Consider the following 17,532-nt stretch of genomic DNA (forward strand, 5'->3'; position numbering starts at 1 on the left):
TTAATGTACAGAAATTGGTTGCATTCTATATACCAATAATGAAGCAAGAGAAAGAGATATCAAGGAATTGAACCCATTCACAAACGCAACAAGAACGATAAAGTACCTAGGAATAAACCTAACCAAAGAGGTAAAAGATCTGTACACTGAAAAAAAAAAGAAAAACCAGAAAGCTTATGAAAGAAATTGAAGAAGACACATTGAAATGGAAAAACATTCCATGCTCAGGAATCAGAAGAACAAATATTGTTAAAATTTGATACTACCCAAAGCAATCTACACATTCTAGCAATTTCAATCAAAATAGCACCAGCACTCTCCAGAGAGCTAGAACAAACAATCCTAAAATTTGTATGGAACCACAAAAGATCCTGAATAGCCAAAGAAATGTTGAAAAAGAAAACTAAAGTTGGAGGCATCACAATCCCGGACTTTAGCTTGTATTACAAAGCTGTCATCATCAAGACAATATGGTGTTGGCACAAAAACAGACACATAGACTAATGGCATAGAATAGAGAACCGAGAAATGGACCCACACATATATGGCTAATTAACCTTCAAAAAAGCAGGGAAGAGTATCCAATGGAAAGAAGACAGTCTCTTTAGGAAAACGAATTGGGAAAAGTGGATAGCAACATGCAGAGGTATGAAACTGGACCACTTTCTTAAACCATACACAAAAATAAACTAAAAATGGATGAAAATCCTAAATGTGAGATAGGAAACCATCAAAATCCTGCAAGAGAAAACAAGCAGGAGCCTTTTTTACTTTGGCCGCAGCAACTTCTTACTTGACATGTCTCAAAAGGCAAGGAAATAAAAGCAAAAATGAACTATTGGGACCTCATCAAGATAAAAAGCTTCTGCACAACAAGGGAAACAATCAATAAAACTAAAAGGCAACCAATGGAAAGGGGGAAGGTATTTCGAAATGGCATACCAGATAAAGTGTTAGTATCAAAAACCTATAAAGAACTTACCAAACTGAACATCTGAAACACAAAAAAAGGGCAGAAAAAATGAATAGATACTTTTCCAAAGAAGACATCCAAATGGCAAATAAACACATGAAAAGATGTCCAACATTGCTCATCATCAGGGATATACAAATCCAAACCACACTGAGATACCACGTCCCACCAGAGTGTCTAAAATTAACAACTCAGGAAACAACAGATGTTGGCAAGGATGTGGAGAAAAGGTAACCCTCTTGCACTATTGGTGGGAATGCAAACTGGTGAAGCTGCTCTGGAAACAGTGTGGAGGTTCCTCAAAAAATTAAAAATAGAATTACCTTACGACCCAGCAATAGCACTACTAGGAATTTATCCAAAGGAAACAGGAAGGCTGTTTTGAAGGGGCACAAGCACCCCAATGTTTACAGCAGCACTATCAACAATAGCCAAATTATGGCAAGAGGCCAAATGTCCATCAACTGCTTCTTTATCCAAAGAAGATGTGGTATATTTATATGTATTGAAATACTATTTGGGGATGAAAAAGAATGAAATCTTGCCATTTCCAACAATGTGGATGGAAGTGGAAGGTATTATGCTAAGATGCAGTAACTCAGTCAGAGAAAGACAAATATTACATGATTTCACTCATATGTGGAATTTGAGAAACTTCAGGTGACCATAGGGGAACGGAAGGAAAAAAAATACAAACAGAAAGGGAGGCAAATTCTAAGAGGCTCTTAAACAGAACAAACTGAGCGTTGATGGCAGTGGGGGGTTGGGAAGATGGGGAAAATGGGTGATGGGCAGTGAGGAGGGCGCTTGTCAGGATGAATATGTAAGTGATGAATCAAGGGAATCTACTCCTGAAGCCAAGACTACTCTGTATGTTAGCTGACTTGCCAATAATTAAAAAAAAAAAAAAGGATATTAATTAAAGCAAACACTCCACTGAGATTTTTTTTTCAAAAGTTATACAAAGGGGGTAAAATTAAAGTACGTATTATTATTATTATGACAGGCTTGAATCTCTTTGCTGTTTTCTTTCATCTGGGTACACTTAAATATGTTTTATGCTTTTAGAAGGTCATCTCTGAAGCAAATATAGTATTTCATATATGGTCTGAGCAGCACTGGGATGGGCAAAATTTAGAACAGCCTCATTCTACCTTGGATTTCTATCAATACAGGGTGTGGTCTCATTAACAGTAGTGGTGGTTCTGTCATAGTTTTGACTCAAACTGATCTCAAAATTGATTAAAATATTCACCAATTTTTAAAACTCTTTCTAATCTGTCTGTACTTGTACATCTGATTCCTTTGACCTAAACGCAGGATCACTACTAAATGTCATGTTATTAGATTCAGCCTAGCACAGAGAATCCTTTTTGAATGATGAATCTGTGCTAATGCAGATTCACTGTCATGACCCCCTGAACAATTCCACTTGTGAATTTGTACTGTGTTTCCCCTAAATCATTAAACTATCTGATAACACAAAGGAGTAATGAAATAGGCTTGAGAACAAAGTCCTGAATCTGATGCTTGGGTAAGTTTACTTAACGAAATTTCAAACTATCTCATAAACCATCTAGCTGGTCAATTTCCCCATCTTGTCCACAAGAACTTCATAAGGCCCCTTCTGGAATAAACTTGGTGAGATCCAGATCCAGCTGGCCTGATCTACCATTTCCATAAGCCAACCAGAAACACGATTAAATATTTTCTTTATGGAAGTGGTTCAAGATGGAGATGTAGGAGATCCTGAACACACCTCTTCCCTTGGACACACTGAATCTACAGTTATATACAGAATAATTTTGTCTGAAAAAAAAAAAAGAAACCCTCTAAAAACTAGCTGAGTGATTCCTACACACTGGGCAAATGAGAAAAAGCTCACATCAAAGTGGATAGAAGAAACAGATACAATCTGACCCTAAATCTCTTCCCCAGCATGATGAGCCACAACTGGGAGGGAATTCAAAACTCTAAGCTTCTCCCTGAGGAGTGAAGTGTCTGAGCCTTATATCTGGCACCCCAATTTTAATATCTACACCTGACAGACAAGCCCCCAAAGCATCTAGCTTTGAAAGCCAACAGGGCTTGTGTCCACAAGACCCACAGCTACAGCTAAGTGAGAAACAGTTCTTAAAGGGTCCACAGTCATGGACTCACCCACCCCAGGGTCCAGGATAGAGAAAGCCACCTGAAAAGTGCCCAGACTTTCTGTGAAAGAGACTTATTTGCCTATTTAAAAGCTCTGGCCTGAGGGGCAAGCATTTAATTTAAAACACATCTAGGGGGGCGCCTGGGTGGTTTAGTAGGTTGGGTGTCCGACTTCAGCTCAGGTCACGATCTCACACTCCGTGAGTTCAAGCCTCGCGTCGGGCTCTGTGCTGTCAGCTCAGAGCCTGGAGCCTGCTTCAGATTCTGTGTCTCCCTCTCTCTCTGTCCCTCCCCTGCTCATGCTCTGTCTCTCTCTGTCTCAAAAATAAATGAATAAAAACATTAAAAAAAAAATAAATAAAACACATCTAGGGGCTTACTAAAACTCTCCTCAAAGATAGACTCCAGGAGGCACCATCTTTATACTCTCCCTTGCCTCTTTTCAGCTCACTGGTATCTCTAGGAAACTAGCTTATGTTCTCCTCAGACACCCTCTGAGTTTTACAGCTGCCACCCAGGAGATACCGCTAAATCATATGGCTATGGTGGCTAGTGGGTCCTACAGGACTGTAACAAATAAAGAAAGACTTATTAACAGGCCACCACTCTCAGGGCACAGGAGAGCACCACAGACTGAAGCACCTATCTTTTTCTGTTAAAGTCCTATGAGATTAATCTTTTTTGCTGAGGCCTAAGGGGCAGACTTCTAATTAAACAGACAACTGAGGGCCAACCATAATCCTCTACAGGGAACTTGCAGAATAGGCACTATCTTCAGGTCCTCCTTCTGCTGCACTGCAGGGCACTGGTAACCCCCGGAGGGAAATCTGGACAAAGATCTGGTGCCCCAGTTTCTACCTCTGTTGCATTGGATTATGTGGCAGCCACCCAGGGGTCATTCCTTGATCTGATGGCCAGGGGGGGTTTGTATTCACGGGCCCCATGCGATTGTAAGAAATGCAGAGACAGTTCAGGGCTAGCAACCACACCAAAGGCACACTGTAGCTACAGACTGAACTATAATCTCAATATTTCTACAAAATGCCTGTTGGCCTTTCCTGGAGTTTTGGCTTGAGGAGCAGACTTCTGGTTTGGCACACATCTAGGGTCCTACTTAGGTGTTCTCTGGGGACAGAAGCCACTGGAGGCCATCTTTTGATATTCCTCTGCTTCCCTCTCGGTCAAAGGTATCTCTAGGAATGGAGCTTATACTTTTCTATGGCACCCTGGCTTCTGTGTCAGCCAGCCAGGGTTTACCTCTAGACTGCCTGGCTCTGGTGACCAGCTGTGCTTATGATTGTGGGTCCCACAGGACTGTCACAAATGGAGAGAGTTCTCAACCAGATACCACCCAGTGCACAGAAGAGAGGTAGGAGACTAAAGAATATATGTTTTATGTGAAAGAGGCCTATTAGCCTATCTTCATAGGTGAGGCCTGAGAAACAGGCTTTTCACTAAACAGACAACTAAGGACCAACTGTAATCCTCTCCAGAGACCTCCAGAGACCACAGTTATGTTTTTGCTGCATTCCAGAGTGCTGGTATCTCCTAGAAGGGTGCTTATACACACATCTGGTGCCCAGTTTTTGCATCTGGTGCCCTGGGCTTTGTGATAGATGTCCAGGTGTTGCCCCTTGATCTCCTGCCTCGGTGGCCACCAGGGCTTGTGTTCATGAATTCAAAGAGATGATGGCAGATAAAAGAAACAGTTCTGAACTGGCTATCACTCCATTGCTCAGTTCAGAAGGAGTGGACATCTCCCAGTCTTCCCTTGAAAGGGGTATATTTGCATACTTTAACCTTTGCTGCCTGAGGGCCTGGCTTCCAATCAGCCTGAATCTAGGTGCTGACTGAGACCCTTCCTTCTGGGACACTGTCAGGTCTTGACAAACTCTCAACTACTCGGAGCCACTAAAAATAACACTGGCTAATTATACAATCACAAGACTTGAGAGATATCCACGAACTAGGCTAGGGTTGGACAATAATGATTATCTCCTAAGTGACCCCATTCCTTCAAGACTAGCAGAGGTGGCTATTTTTTCTAATGCACAGAACCCAACCACAGAGAATCAAGGAAAATGAAGAAAAAGAGGAATACGTTAAAACTGAAAGAACAAGATAAAACCACAGAAAAAAAGCCTTTAACTGCATGAAAATAAGTGACTTACCTTAAAATAAGTGATAAAGAGTTAAAAATAATGGTTATAAAGATCCTCACTAAGCTTAGGAGAAGAATGGGTAAGCATAGGGAGTATTTCAACAAAAAGAAAATATAAGAAAGTACCAAGTAAAGTCACAGAGCTGAAGAATACAATAATCGTACTGAAAAATACAATAAAGTGTTTCAACAGCAGCCTAGAGGAAGTAGAAAAAAGGATCAGTAACTTAAAGGCAGGCTGGGAGAACTCACTCAATCAAACCAGCACAAAGGAAGAAGAATAAAAATGTATAAAGACTTTGCACTGATGGACACTGATGGGACAACCTCAGCAGACCAACATTTACACTATAGGAGTTCCAGAAGAAGAAAGGGGCAGGAAACTTCTTTGAAAAAATAGTGACTGAAAATTTCCCTATCCTGGGAAAGAAAATAGACATATAGATACAAGAAGCCTATAGAGTTGCAAAAATGATGAACTCAAAGAAACCCACATCAATGCACGTTATAGTTAAAATGTCAAAAGTTAGGGGCGCCTGGGTGGCTCAGTCGGTTAAGCGTCCGACTTTGGCTCAGGTGATGATCTCACGGTCAGTGAGTTCGAGCCCCATGTCGGGCTCTGTGACGACAGCTCAGAGCCTGGAGCCCGTTTCAGATTCTGTGTCTCCCTCTCTCTCTGCCCCTCCCCTGTTCATGCTCTGTGTCTCTCTCTGTCTCAAAAATAAATAAATGTTAAAAAAAAAATTTTTTTTTTAAATGTCAAAAGTTAAAGACAGAGAAAGAATCTGAAAAGCAGCAAGAGGAAAACAACTTGGTACACAGAGAGAAAAAGTTTTCCAGACAAGCAAAAGCTAAAGAAGTTAATCACCATGAGACCAGCATTATGAGAACTGTTAACAGGAATTCTTTAGGTTGTGGTAAAAGGGTGCTAATTAGTAACAGGAAAACATATAAATCTCATTTGTAAAGGTAAATATATAGTAAAATTCAAAATAATCTAATGTAAAGGTGGTGGGTTAGTCAATTATAAAGTTAGTAGGAAGGTTAAAAAGGCAAAAGAAGTAAAAATAAGTATAACTAAAATAATTCATTAAAAAATACACAAAACATGTAAATTGTGACATCAAAAATAAAAACATGGGAGGAGTGAAAAGGTAGAACATTAGAACACAATGAAAGTTAGGTTCTTTTCAAGTTAAAGTAGACTGTTATAAATACAAATTGTTTTATGGAAGCCTTGTGGTAATCACAAAGCAAAAACTTTTGGTAGATGCACAAAAATTAAAGAGAAAGAAATCTAGGCATACTACTGCAGAAAATAAATCACAAAGAAATACAGCAAGAGAAGAAGAAAGGACAAAAGGAATTACAAAAAATGGGAAAACAACTAACAAAATGGCAATAAGTACACTCCTATCAATAATTACTTTAAACGTAAATGTACTAAATACTCCAATCAAAAGATATAGCATGGCTGAATAGATTAAAAAAAAAAAAGGACCCATCTATATGCTGCCTACAAGAGACTCAGTTCAGAAATAAGGACACATAGACTTAAAGTGAGGGGATAGAAAAAGATATTCCATGCAAATGAAAACAAAACAGTGGCTCAGTCAGTTAAGCACCCGACCTTCAATTTTACTGCAGGTCATGATGCACAGCTGTGAGATCAAGTTGCATGTCAGGATCCACTCTGGGCATGGAGCCTGCTTACAATTCTCTCTCTCTCTCCCCCTCTGCTGCTTGTGCTCTCTCTCCCTCGCTCAAAAAAAAAAAAAAAACAAAACAATAAAAACACAAAAGCTAGTGTATCTATATTTATATAGGACAAATAGACATTTTAACACAAAGACTGTAATAAAAGACAAAGATGGGCATTACATAAAGGGGTTCATCCCATAAGAGAATATAATAAATTTTAAGCAGCCAACATAAGAGCACCTAAAATGTAGAGCAAATATTAACAGAAATAAAGGGAAAATAGACAGTAATACAATAATTAATACTCCCACTTTCATCAATGGATAGATGGATAGATCGAGGAAAAAATCAATAAGGAGACATTGACGTTGTGATGTTAGACCATATGTACTTACCAGACATATGCAGAATATCCATCTAAAACTAACAGAACACACCGTCTTATCAAGCATACATGGAACCTTCTTTATGACAGACATATGTTATACCACAAAACAAGTCTTAACACTAAGAAGACTGAAATCATATCAAATAGCTCTTCTGAGAACAATGGTATGAAACTAATAAATCAATTTCAGGAATAAAACTGGGAAATCCACAAATACGTGGAGATTAAACAACATGCTACTGAATGGGTCAAATTTTAAAAAAAAGTAAAAGAGGATCAAAACTACCAAGAGACAAATGAAAATGGAAATACAACATATCAAAACTTATGAAATGCAGCAAAAGCAGTTATCATAGTACATGCTTACATCAAGAAGCAAGAAACCTCAAATGAACCAATTTTACATCTCAAGGAGCTAGAAAATGAAGAACAAACAAAACCTAAAGTTAATAGAAGGCAGGAAATGACAAAGATCAGAGTGGAAATGAATGAAATAAAGGCTTAAAAAATAGAAAATATCAATAGAAATACCAATAAGATGAATAACACTAAAGGCAAAATTTTGAAAAGATAAACAAAATTGACAAGCCATTAATTAGACTCACCAAGAAAAAGAGAAAACTCAGATATGCGCGTGTATGTGTGTGTGTATACAAACACACACACATACACCTATATATTATCAGAAATGAAAGAGGAGATGTACAAGTGATACCAGAGAAATATAAAGGCCATAAGAGACTACTATGAACAATTATACAACAATAAATTGGACAACATAGAAGAGATGGATAAATTCATAAAAACATACAGCCTACCAAGACTAACTCATGAAGAAATAGAAAATCTGAAAGACTAAGTACTAGTCAGGAGATTAAATCAGTAGCCTAAAACCTCACAAAAACTAAAGTCTAAGACCAGATGCCTTCACTGGTTATTTCTATCAAACATTTAAAGAAGGATTGATCCCAATACTTTTCTAACTCTTCCAAAATATAGAAGAGGAGGGATTACTTCCAAACTTGTTTTATGAGGCCAGCATTATCCTGATATCAAAACCTGAGAAAAACACCATGAGAAAGAAAATTACAGCCCAATACCTAAAAGACTTAGGTGCAAAAATCTTCAACAAAATATTGTTGAATTCAAACTGAATTCAATAATACATTAAAAGGATGATACACTTTAATCAAGTAGGGGACTCATTCTAGGGATGCAAGGATGGTTCAACACCCACAAATCAGTGTGATAAACCACATTAATAAAATGAGGGAATAAAAAAATCACATGATCATCTCAATAGATGCACAAAAAGCATTTGATAAAATTCTACCTTTTTAACGATCAAACTCTCAACACAGTGGATGTAGAGTGAACATATTGCATTGTGATAAAGCTATATACGACCACTCCACACAAACTTTATACTTAATAATGAAGATCAGGACCAAGATTAGAATGCCCACTCTCACCACTTCTATTCAACAACTTAGTACTGGAAGTCCTAACTAGAGTACTTAGGCAGAAAAAGAAAGAAAAGGCATCCATTCAAGAAAGGAAGAAATAAATCTGTCACTATTTTCAGATGACATGATATTATATACATAAAACCCTAAAAACTCCACCCAAACTCCTGTGAATTAATAAATGAATTCAGTAAAAATGCAGGATACAAAATCAATGTACAAACATCTGGTATGTTTCTACACACTAATAATAAACTATCAAAAAAGGAAATTAAGAAAACAATCCCATTTACAATAGCATCAAAACAAAGAAAATATCCAGGAATAAATCTATCCAAGAAGGTGAAAGATCTGTATCCTGAAAACTCTAGACAATGATGAAGTAAATCAAAGACACAAATAAATGAAAGATAGTCCATATTCATGAATTGGAAGAGTTAATATTGTTAGAATGTTCATACCACCCAAAGCTATCTATAGAGATTCAGTGCAATTCCTATCAAAATTCTAAAGGCATTTTTCACAGAAATAGAAGAAGCAATCCTAAAATGTGTTTGTAATCACAAAAGAATCCAAATAGTCAAAGAAATCCTGAGAAAGAAGAACAAAGCTAGAGGCATCATGCTTCGAGGTTTCAAACTATATTACAAAATTAGAGTAATCAAAACAGTACAGTATTAGCATCCGACACATAGCTCAACAGAACAGAGAGCCTAGAAATAAACTCATACATTTAAGGCCAGATAGTTTATGACAAAGAAGCCAAGAATATGCAGTGAGGAGAGGACAGTCTCTTCAATAAGTGGTGTTGTGGAAACTGGACAGCCACATACAAAAGAATGAATCTGGAACACTATCTACAACATACACGAAAACTAACACAAAATGGACGAAAGACCTGAAAACATAAAACTCCTGGAAGAAAACATAGGGGATAAGTTCCTTGACATTGATCTTGGCAATTATTTTGTAGAATTCACACCAAAAGCAAAGGCAACCCAGGCAAAACTAAACAAGTGGGACTGCATTAAACCAACTACTTCTGCACAATAAAGGAAACCATCCACAAACTGATGAGTAGCCTAATGAGTAGGAGGAAATATTTGCAAATCATATGTCTGATAAGGGAAACATCCAAAATATATTTTAAAAACTCATATAATTCAGTAACAACAATAACTAAAAGCCCAATCTGAATAACACATGGGCAGACGATCTGGACAGACATTGTTTCTAGAGAAGAAACACAGATGACCAAAAGACACATGAAAAGATGCTCAACTTATCATCAGAGAAATGAAAATCAAAACCACAATAAGATATTACTTGATACTTGTTTACATGGCTTCATCAAAAAGAAAAAAAAATGTTAGTGAGGATATGGAGAAAAGGGAGCATTTCTGCCCCGTTAACGGGAATGTAGGTTGGTGCAGCCACTATGAAAACGGCATGGAGGTTTCTCAAATAATTAACAGGACTACCATATGATCCAACAATTCCACTTCTGGGTATTTATCTGAAGGAAAGGAAAACACTAACTGAAAAGGACATATGTGCCCCATATTCACTGCAGCATTATTACAATAGTCAAAATGTGGAAGCAATCTAAGTGTCCATTACTGGATGAGTGCATAAGAAACTAGGATTATTATTCAGCCAATAAAAGAAGGAAATGTTGCCATTTGTGATGACATGGATGGACTTGGAGGGCACCATGCTAAGTGAAATAAATCAGACAGAGAAAGACAAATACTACATGAGCTATATTTGGAATCTAAAAATACCAAACTCTTAGATAAAGAGAACAGAGTGGGGGTTGCTAGAGGCAGGGCCTGAAGGGCAGGAGAAATGGGTCAAGGGAGGTCGAAAGGTACAAACTACCAGTAATAAAATAATAAAATGATGGGGATGTAAGGTACAGACAGCATGGTGACTGCAGTTATTAATACTGCATTGTATATTTGAAAGTTGCTAAGAGAGTAGATCTTAAAGGTGCTTCCACAAGAAAAAACATGTTAACGATGTGCTGATAGATTTAACTACAATTGTGTTTGAAGTCATTCCACAATATATAAAAGTATCAAATCATGTTGCACATTTGAAACTAATATAATGTTATATGTCGATTATATCTCAATCATTCAATCATTCAGTATTTTTATTATAATTGTTTTACATATTAAGGTCTGTTTCATGTTGATGATAGGGTCTTCTTTAAGGGTCTTTTGATTTGAAAATTCATTTTGGAGTTACCCCTAGAATTAATATGGAGGCCACTGACCTACTTTTTGTATCATAATGTATTCATATATTATCCAGTGTAAGTGCAGTACACCTGTACAACCAAATGTGGTATGTAAAGGAAAGGGATAGAACTATAGAGACAAAAAGTACCTGGAAAAGAGTAGAGGAAACATCCCCCAGGAAAAAAGACAGTACTCTGTTGAATTGAATGGAATTTTGTTACATGGATGGTTTTGGAAAATTCTACAGTGTCTTTTTCTCCCTTCAAAAAAAGGAGCCTAATTCTCCTCCCTTTGAGTATGCAGGACTTAGAGACCCACTTCTAAAGTCTCGATATGGCTAAAGTGACAGTGTGTGACTAGTTTGTAAATGGTATGGAAACTTCTGCCGCTCTCTCTGTCAGATCATGAGCTCTGGAGAAAGTTAGCTGCCATTCGTGAAGCCTATGGAGATTCCCATGTGGTAAGTTACTGAAGCTTCCTGCCAAAAGCCTTATGAGTCAGCCGTCTTGGAGGCAGATCCTCCGGCCCCACCAAGCCATCAGGTGACTGCAGCCTAGGTCAACATCCTGACTGCAACACAAGAAGTGCCTGGCTCAGAACTAGCTAGCTAAGCCACTCCCAAATTCCTGACCCATAGAAACTCTGAGAAGATAAAGGTGTGTTGTTTGAAGCCAATATGTTTTGGGGGAAATCTGTTACACAGAAATAAAGAACTAATATATTAGGTGTTCAATGACACTAGCCTTACCAAATGTTTTATTGATTTATTATTTATTTGATTATGCCAGCTTTACTCATAATTGGTAAAACATAGAAACAACCAAGATGTCCACCAGTATACGAATCTAATGAAGAACCGTGATATATCCAGGCAATGGAGTATCATTTAGAACCAGAAGAAATGACCTCTCATATCATGAAAAGACTTGGAGGAATCACAAAAGCTATTTCTCAGAATTAAAAAAAAAAATCTGGGGGCACCTGGGTGGCTCAGTCGGTTAAGCAACTAATTTCGGCTCAGGTCATGATCTCGTGGTTTGTGAGTTCGAGCCCCACACTGGGATCTGTGCTGACAGCTCAGAGCCTGGAGCCTGCTTCGGATTCTGTGTCTCCCTCTCTCTCTGCCCCTCCCCAGCTCACGCTCTGTCTCTCTTTCCCTCAAAAATAAATAAACATTAAAAAATTTTTTTTTAAAAATCTGAAAAGGCTACAGGATGCATGAGCCGCACTATATGACATTCTGGTTGCAGAGAATGAGCAAGGGGAGGAATCAATAGGTGGAGCACAGAGGATTTTTAGGGCAGTGAAAAGCTCTGTATGATACCAGAATGATGGACATGTCACTATACAAACCTGACATATACATATGTCACTTGTCCAAAACTGTAGAATGTACATCAAGAGTGAACTCTAAGGTAAACTACTGACTTTGGGTAATATGATGGATGAATGCAGATTCATCAATGTAAAAAACATACCTTTTGGGATGGGGGGATGTTGATAAATGGGGAAGGTATGCATGTATGGCAACACTAAGTGTATAGGAAGTTTCTGTACCTTCCTGTCAATTTTGCTGTGAACGTAAAATTGCTTTAGGTAAGTTATTTGTTTCAAGTTTTAATTTAAATTCCAGTTTGTTCACATTTAGTGTAATAGTAGTTTCAGGAGTAGAATTTAGGGATTCATCACTTACATATAACACCCAGTGGTCATGAACACACGTGCCCTATTTAATACTCATCACTTATTTAACCCGTAACCCTCCTCCTCCACCTACCTCACCTCCAGCAACCCTCAGTTTGTTCTCTATAGTTATGTGTCTCTTTTATGTATTGCCTCTATTTCCTCCCATGTTCATCTGTTTCATTTCTTAAATTCCACATATGAATGAAATCGTATGGTATTTGTCTTTCTCTGACTTATTTCACTTAGCATAATATATTCTAGCTCCATCCATGTCATTGCAAACAGCAAGATTTTATTGTTTTTGATGGATGAGGAATTTTCCAGAGTAAATATATACCAGAAGTTCTTTATCCATTCATCAGCTGATGGACATTTGGGCTTTTTCCATACTTTGGCTATTGTTGATAATGCTGCATCGGGGTGCATGTATCCCTTTGAATCACTATTTTTGTATCCTTTGAGCAAATACCTAGTAGTGTAATTGCTTGACTTAAAAAAAAATTTTTTTTTAATCTTTATTATTTATTTTTGAGAGAGAGAGAGAGACAGTGTGAGCAGGGGAGGGACAGAGAGAGAGGGAGACACAGAATCCGAAGCAGCTCCAGGCTCTGAGCTGTCAGCACAGAGCCCGATATGGGGCTCGAACTCATGAACCGCAGGATCATGACCTGAGCTGAAGTGGGAAACTTAACTGACTGAACCACCCAGGCGCCCCTGACTTTTTGAGGAACCTCCATACTGTTTCCCAGGGGGGCTGCACCCGTTTCATTTTCCACCAACAACATAAGAGGTTTACCCTTTCTCTTTAACCTCACCAACATCTGTTGTTTCCTGTGTTGTTAGTTTTAGCCATTTTGACAGGTATGAGGTGATGTGTTATTTTAGTCTGATTTGTATTTCCCTGATGATGTATGATGTTGAGCATCTTTTCATGTGTCTGTTAGCCATCTGGATGTCTTTTTTGCAAACATCTATAAATAACTTCTCAAACTTAACACACAAAAAGCAAATAATCCAGTTAAGAAATGGGCAAAGGACATGAATAGACATTTTCCAAAGAAGACATCCAGATGGCTAACAGACACATGAAAAGATGGTCAATAACACTCACCATCAGGGAAATACAAATCAAGTGGTTTAATTCAGATATTAGAATTACATTAGTTAGAGAAATTCATAAACACATATTTAATACCAAATAGCAAAAATTAAATAGCTTTTAATTTTCAAAAATGTGGCTTAGATTGTATTAGAATTATCTACTTTGAAAAGAAAAGAATGTCTCTGTAGGCTCTGCTTTACATACACAGTAAGGCAAAAACTTGGATTTACTGTGTACTCATTTTTGTTGTTGTTAAAGAGACAATAATTTCAGAATTTAGAAGTAGGTCAAGATAGAATGGAACTTACTAGTACATCCTGGCTGAGGTACCCAGCCTCTACTCGTACATGTTGCCGTATTTCCTTGGGTTGAACGATCAAAGCCAGTTTTACAATTGTATGTGATTTCATCTCCACTTCTGTATCTGATGCTTTCTGGTGCATAGTTACCATTTTGAATGTGAGGAGAAGCACATATGATTTCTGGGGGAAAAAAAGAATATGTAGGTAATGTTGAAATCACTACCCATTAAAATAATCAAGTACATAAAAATATAGAAAGTGGGTATTATTATTTTTTGTCCCTACCACAGCATAAAATGGGATTAATGTGAGTTTAGTCTTATATCCTTCCCATCATATCATTCATGTCCCACGACTATATCTCACATCTGATATATTTGTGCCCCCTGGACTCTTGAATCCTTTCTCCAAAGCCATCACATATATCATAATATTCTATATGTGGCAATAAACTCATGACATATCACTTCAACTCTTCTTACAAACTATTCAACTTCCCTGGCATCTGTGATTCTCCTAGGACTGTTTACAAACGGCTTGAGTCTCTTCCTTCCAGACACTTAGTAGGATTTCATATCCCTGCCAAGAATTAAATGTGGTCTTCGGATTTACACAGGTCAAGAAAATGAGTAAAGTAACACGTTTCCCTTTAGGGAGGAAGTTTTAAAAAGCCACTGTGAATTTTTATGTTCTTTTTTCTAGCTGCAGGGATTAAGGACAGCCATGGAGAGGTGATGTCTCTACCCTTGATTCTTACAGCTACTATAATGAGCAGAGTCCCTTCAGACCTACATTGGAAGTGAGCATAAACAGGAAATAAACTTCAATTTTTTAGGCTACTGAAATTCTGGAATACATTTTTATTAGTATAATAGAATAAACTAGTCCAGGGTTTGGAGAAAACCTTTTATGTAAACAACCAGATAAAAGGTTTCTGTCCCAGCTCCTCAACACGAACACAGCCCTAAAAGATACATAAACAAATGAGCATGGCTGTATTCCAATAAAACTTTGTTTACACAAAGGGCAAAGGATGGATTTGATTTTCAGACTATAATGTGCCCTCCCATGACCTACTCTATCTTAATTTTTAAAGTTCTGTCTCAGTTCTTTCCATCAACTTTGCTAATATCTAGCCAATGGATCAATCTGCAAAATTCCTTGTATAATAAAATATCATACCTTTAAACTATTGTAGAAATGTTACATAACCATTTATATTAGTGCCATGGTAGACATTCAGCAATGCCAAAAATCCATTTATATGCCCCCAATTTACTTCCTATTCCATTTCCCAAAGTAACTTTCATCACAGTCTCATCATTTTCTTCAAAAGCCATCTAACACAATAGTTCCGTCATCAACAAATAAATCCTTGCATTCACACATAACAAGTTTCAGACTACCAGCTGTGGGTTCCCTAGATTTCTTACTAACACGTCCTTAACTTTGGCTACATCTGTTTGAACTTTAGCCTTTCTCTTACTTGTTGACGATGAGGTGTTTATTTCATTCAAGTTAGCTTTTCAAAAGTTTAATTCTTCCATCGAGCATGAACCATTGTATATTCCTTCCCTCTCTCATTTTGTCTACTATTCTCTCTTAAATGGATATGCAAGCTTCTCCAATTTTAAATTCCTTATCTCATCCCTTTTTCCAAGGTTGTTAATGTGCTATACTTCTCTCCTTCACAACCAAGATCCTTCAAATATCATCTTCCAATTAGTCTGGTTTTCAATCTCCCACTTATTCTTCAACCTACTGCTATCTGGCTTTTGACATCTTTAACATGCTGGTGCTATTAAGACAAAAGTCACCAATGTCCTCCAATTTCCAAATCCAAAATCTCTATGAATTGCTCATATCACAGTGACTGGTATTATATACTATGGGCTCCTTAATTATTTGTTGAACTGAATAGATAAAAACCCTCTGTAATATTTGACACTGTTGATCACTGACTTACTGGCATTCTCCAATGCCCTGCATTCTTATGTTTTCCTACTTCTCCTTATTTTTGTCTGAACAGTACTATTTTATTTTATTTATTTTACTTATAGCGGCCCTCCTTCCTCTGCTCTACTTAATTTTAGGCCCTGTCTACTTCTCAGATCTCATCTCCTACCAAGGTCCCACTTACTCTATACGACCAACACAATAGCCTTCTGTCTGGTGTTCACACATGCCAGGCTTATTCATATCACTTGCACTTTTTATTCCTTATTTCTTGGGTGATGCTCCTCTAGATCTTCCGGCTGACTCTTATCACCACCTCAGAAATATCTTCCCTGAAGACCCAACGAGTATTGTATGAATGAATATCTATGCTTTACAGTTGGTTCTACATGAGTATTTGTCCTTGATTTTGTTGTTTGCTTCTTCACATTTTCTCTGTGAATCAAGATACTTCCACAATAAAAAGCTATCAGCATTATGCTAATAACTCTTCAGTGAGATCCAAATCCATATATCCAACTGAAGCTTCACACTAGACAGGTCCGTGTGAATAATTCAAAGGCATATCCAACTAACTACATGCCAACTAAATCAACCTTTTCTCAATATATGCTTTTCCTCCTGTGTTCAACATTTTAATTTGTGACACAAAAACCTCATGACAGGAGCCTGGAAATTTACCTCACCTTCCCTCCTCCCCATCACTTCAATATTCATTCACACAGCACATTCTATAATCTTATAATTATTGCTTATACATCTCCTCCCCTTCATACCAGGCTTCCACTGTGTACATCCAACTCTTAGAGGTTTTATGATAGTCTTTTAATTGGTCTTAAATTTGTACTTCATTCCTCCAGAATAAGCTTTAATAAGTCTCTATTCCAAACATGATACTATACTTATATTAGTAATGGTTATATTAGAAAGAATATGTGACCATCTAACCACAAATCTTAAGTATGTCTACATTGCTTGATTTTAATTGACACTACCTTGAGATGAGCCTTAATGTACCTTAAATGTAACCTTAAATTTACTTTTAGTTTTTTCTCCTCACTTTATTCTGCTCTATCATATTTTCACAGACCTTTGCAGTGGAGTTTATCATATATTAATTTTTACTTCACAGTGTGGCTTAACTTAATTTTGAAGTCAAAAGCTACAAGATATAAAAACAAGAGTTTTACTAAGAGGCCAACCAAAAAATACTGGGAGAATTTGTTAAATAATTTTTAATAAATTTGTAATAATAATTTTATTAAAATAATTAAAATAGAAGAACTTCAGGTGATTACTTTTGAGCAGAAGACATAATTTCAATGATAAATTGTAATCCCTACTTTCATAATTTCCATTAAAATAAATGATGCTAGTAAAACATTGCCAGGGCATGTGTC

At 37.2% G+C, this 17,532-nt stretch overlaps 1 protein-coding gene across 2 annotated transcripts in view; it reads right to left on the reverse strand.

The window, feature by feature from the left end:
* LOC122476088 (complement factor H-like) overlaps nt 1–17,532 on the reverse strand; it is a 98,248-nt gene that overhangs the window by 48,756 nt on the left and 31,960 nt on the right. For both annotated transcript variants that reach the window (XM_043568362.1, XM_043568363.1), the window contains one exon: nt 14,183–14,356. In XM_043568362.1, coding sequence (XP_043424297.1) covers nt 14,183–14,356 — 174 coding nt within the window. The remainder of the gene's footprint in view (nt 1–14,182; nt 14,357–17,532) is intronic.

This window comes from Prionailurus bengalensis, chromosome E4, assembly GCF_016509475.1.
Source record: "Prionailurus bengalensis isolate Pbe53 chromosome E4, Fcat_Pben_1.1_paternal_pri, whole genome shotgun sequence".
Lineage (NCBI taxonomy): Eukaryota > Metazoa > Chordata > Mammalia > Carnivora > Felidae > Prionailurus > Prionailurus bengalensis.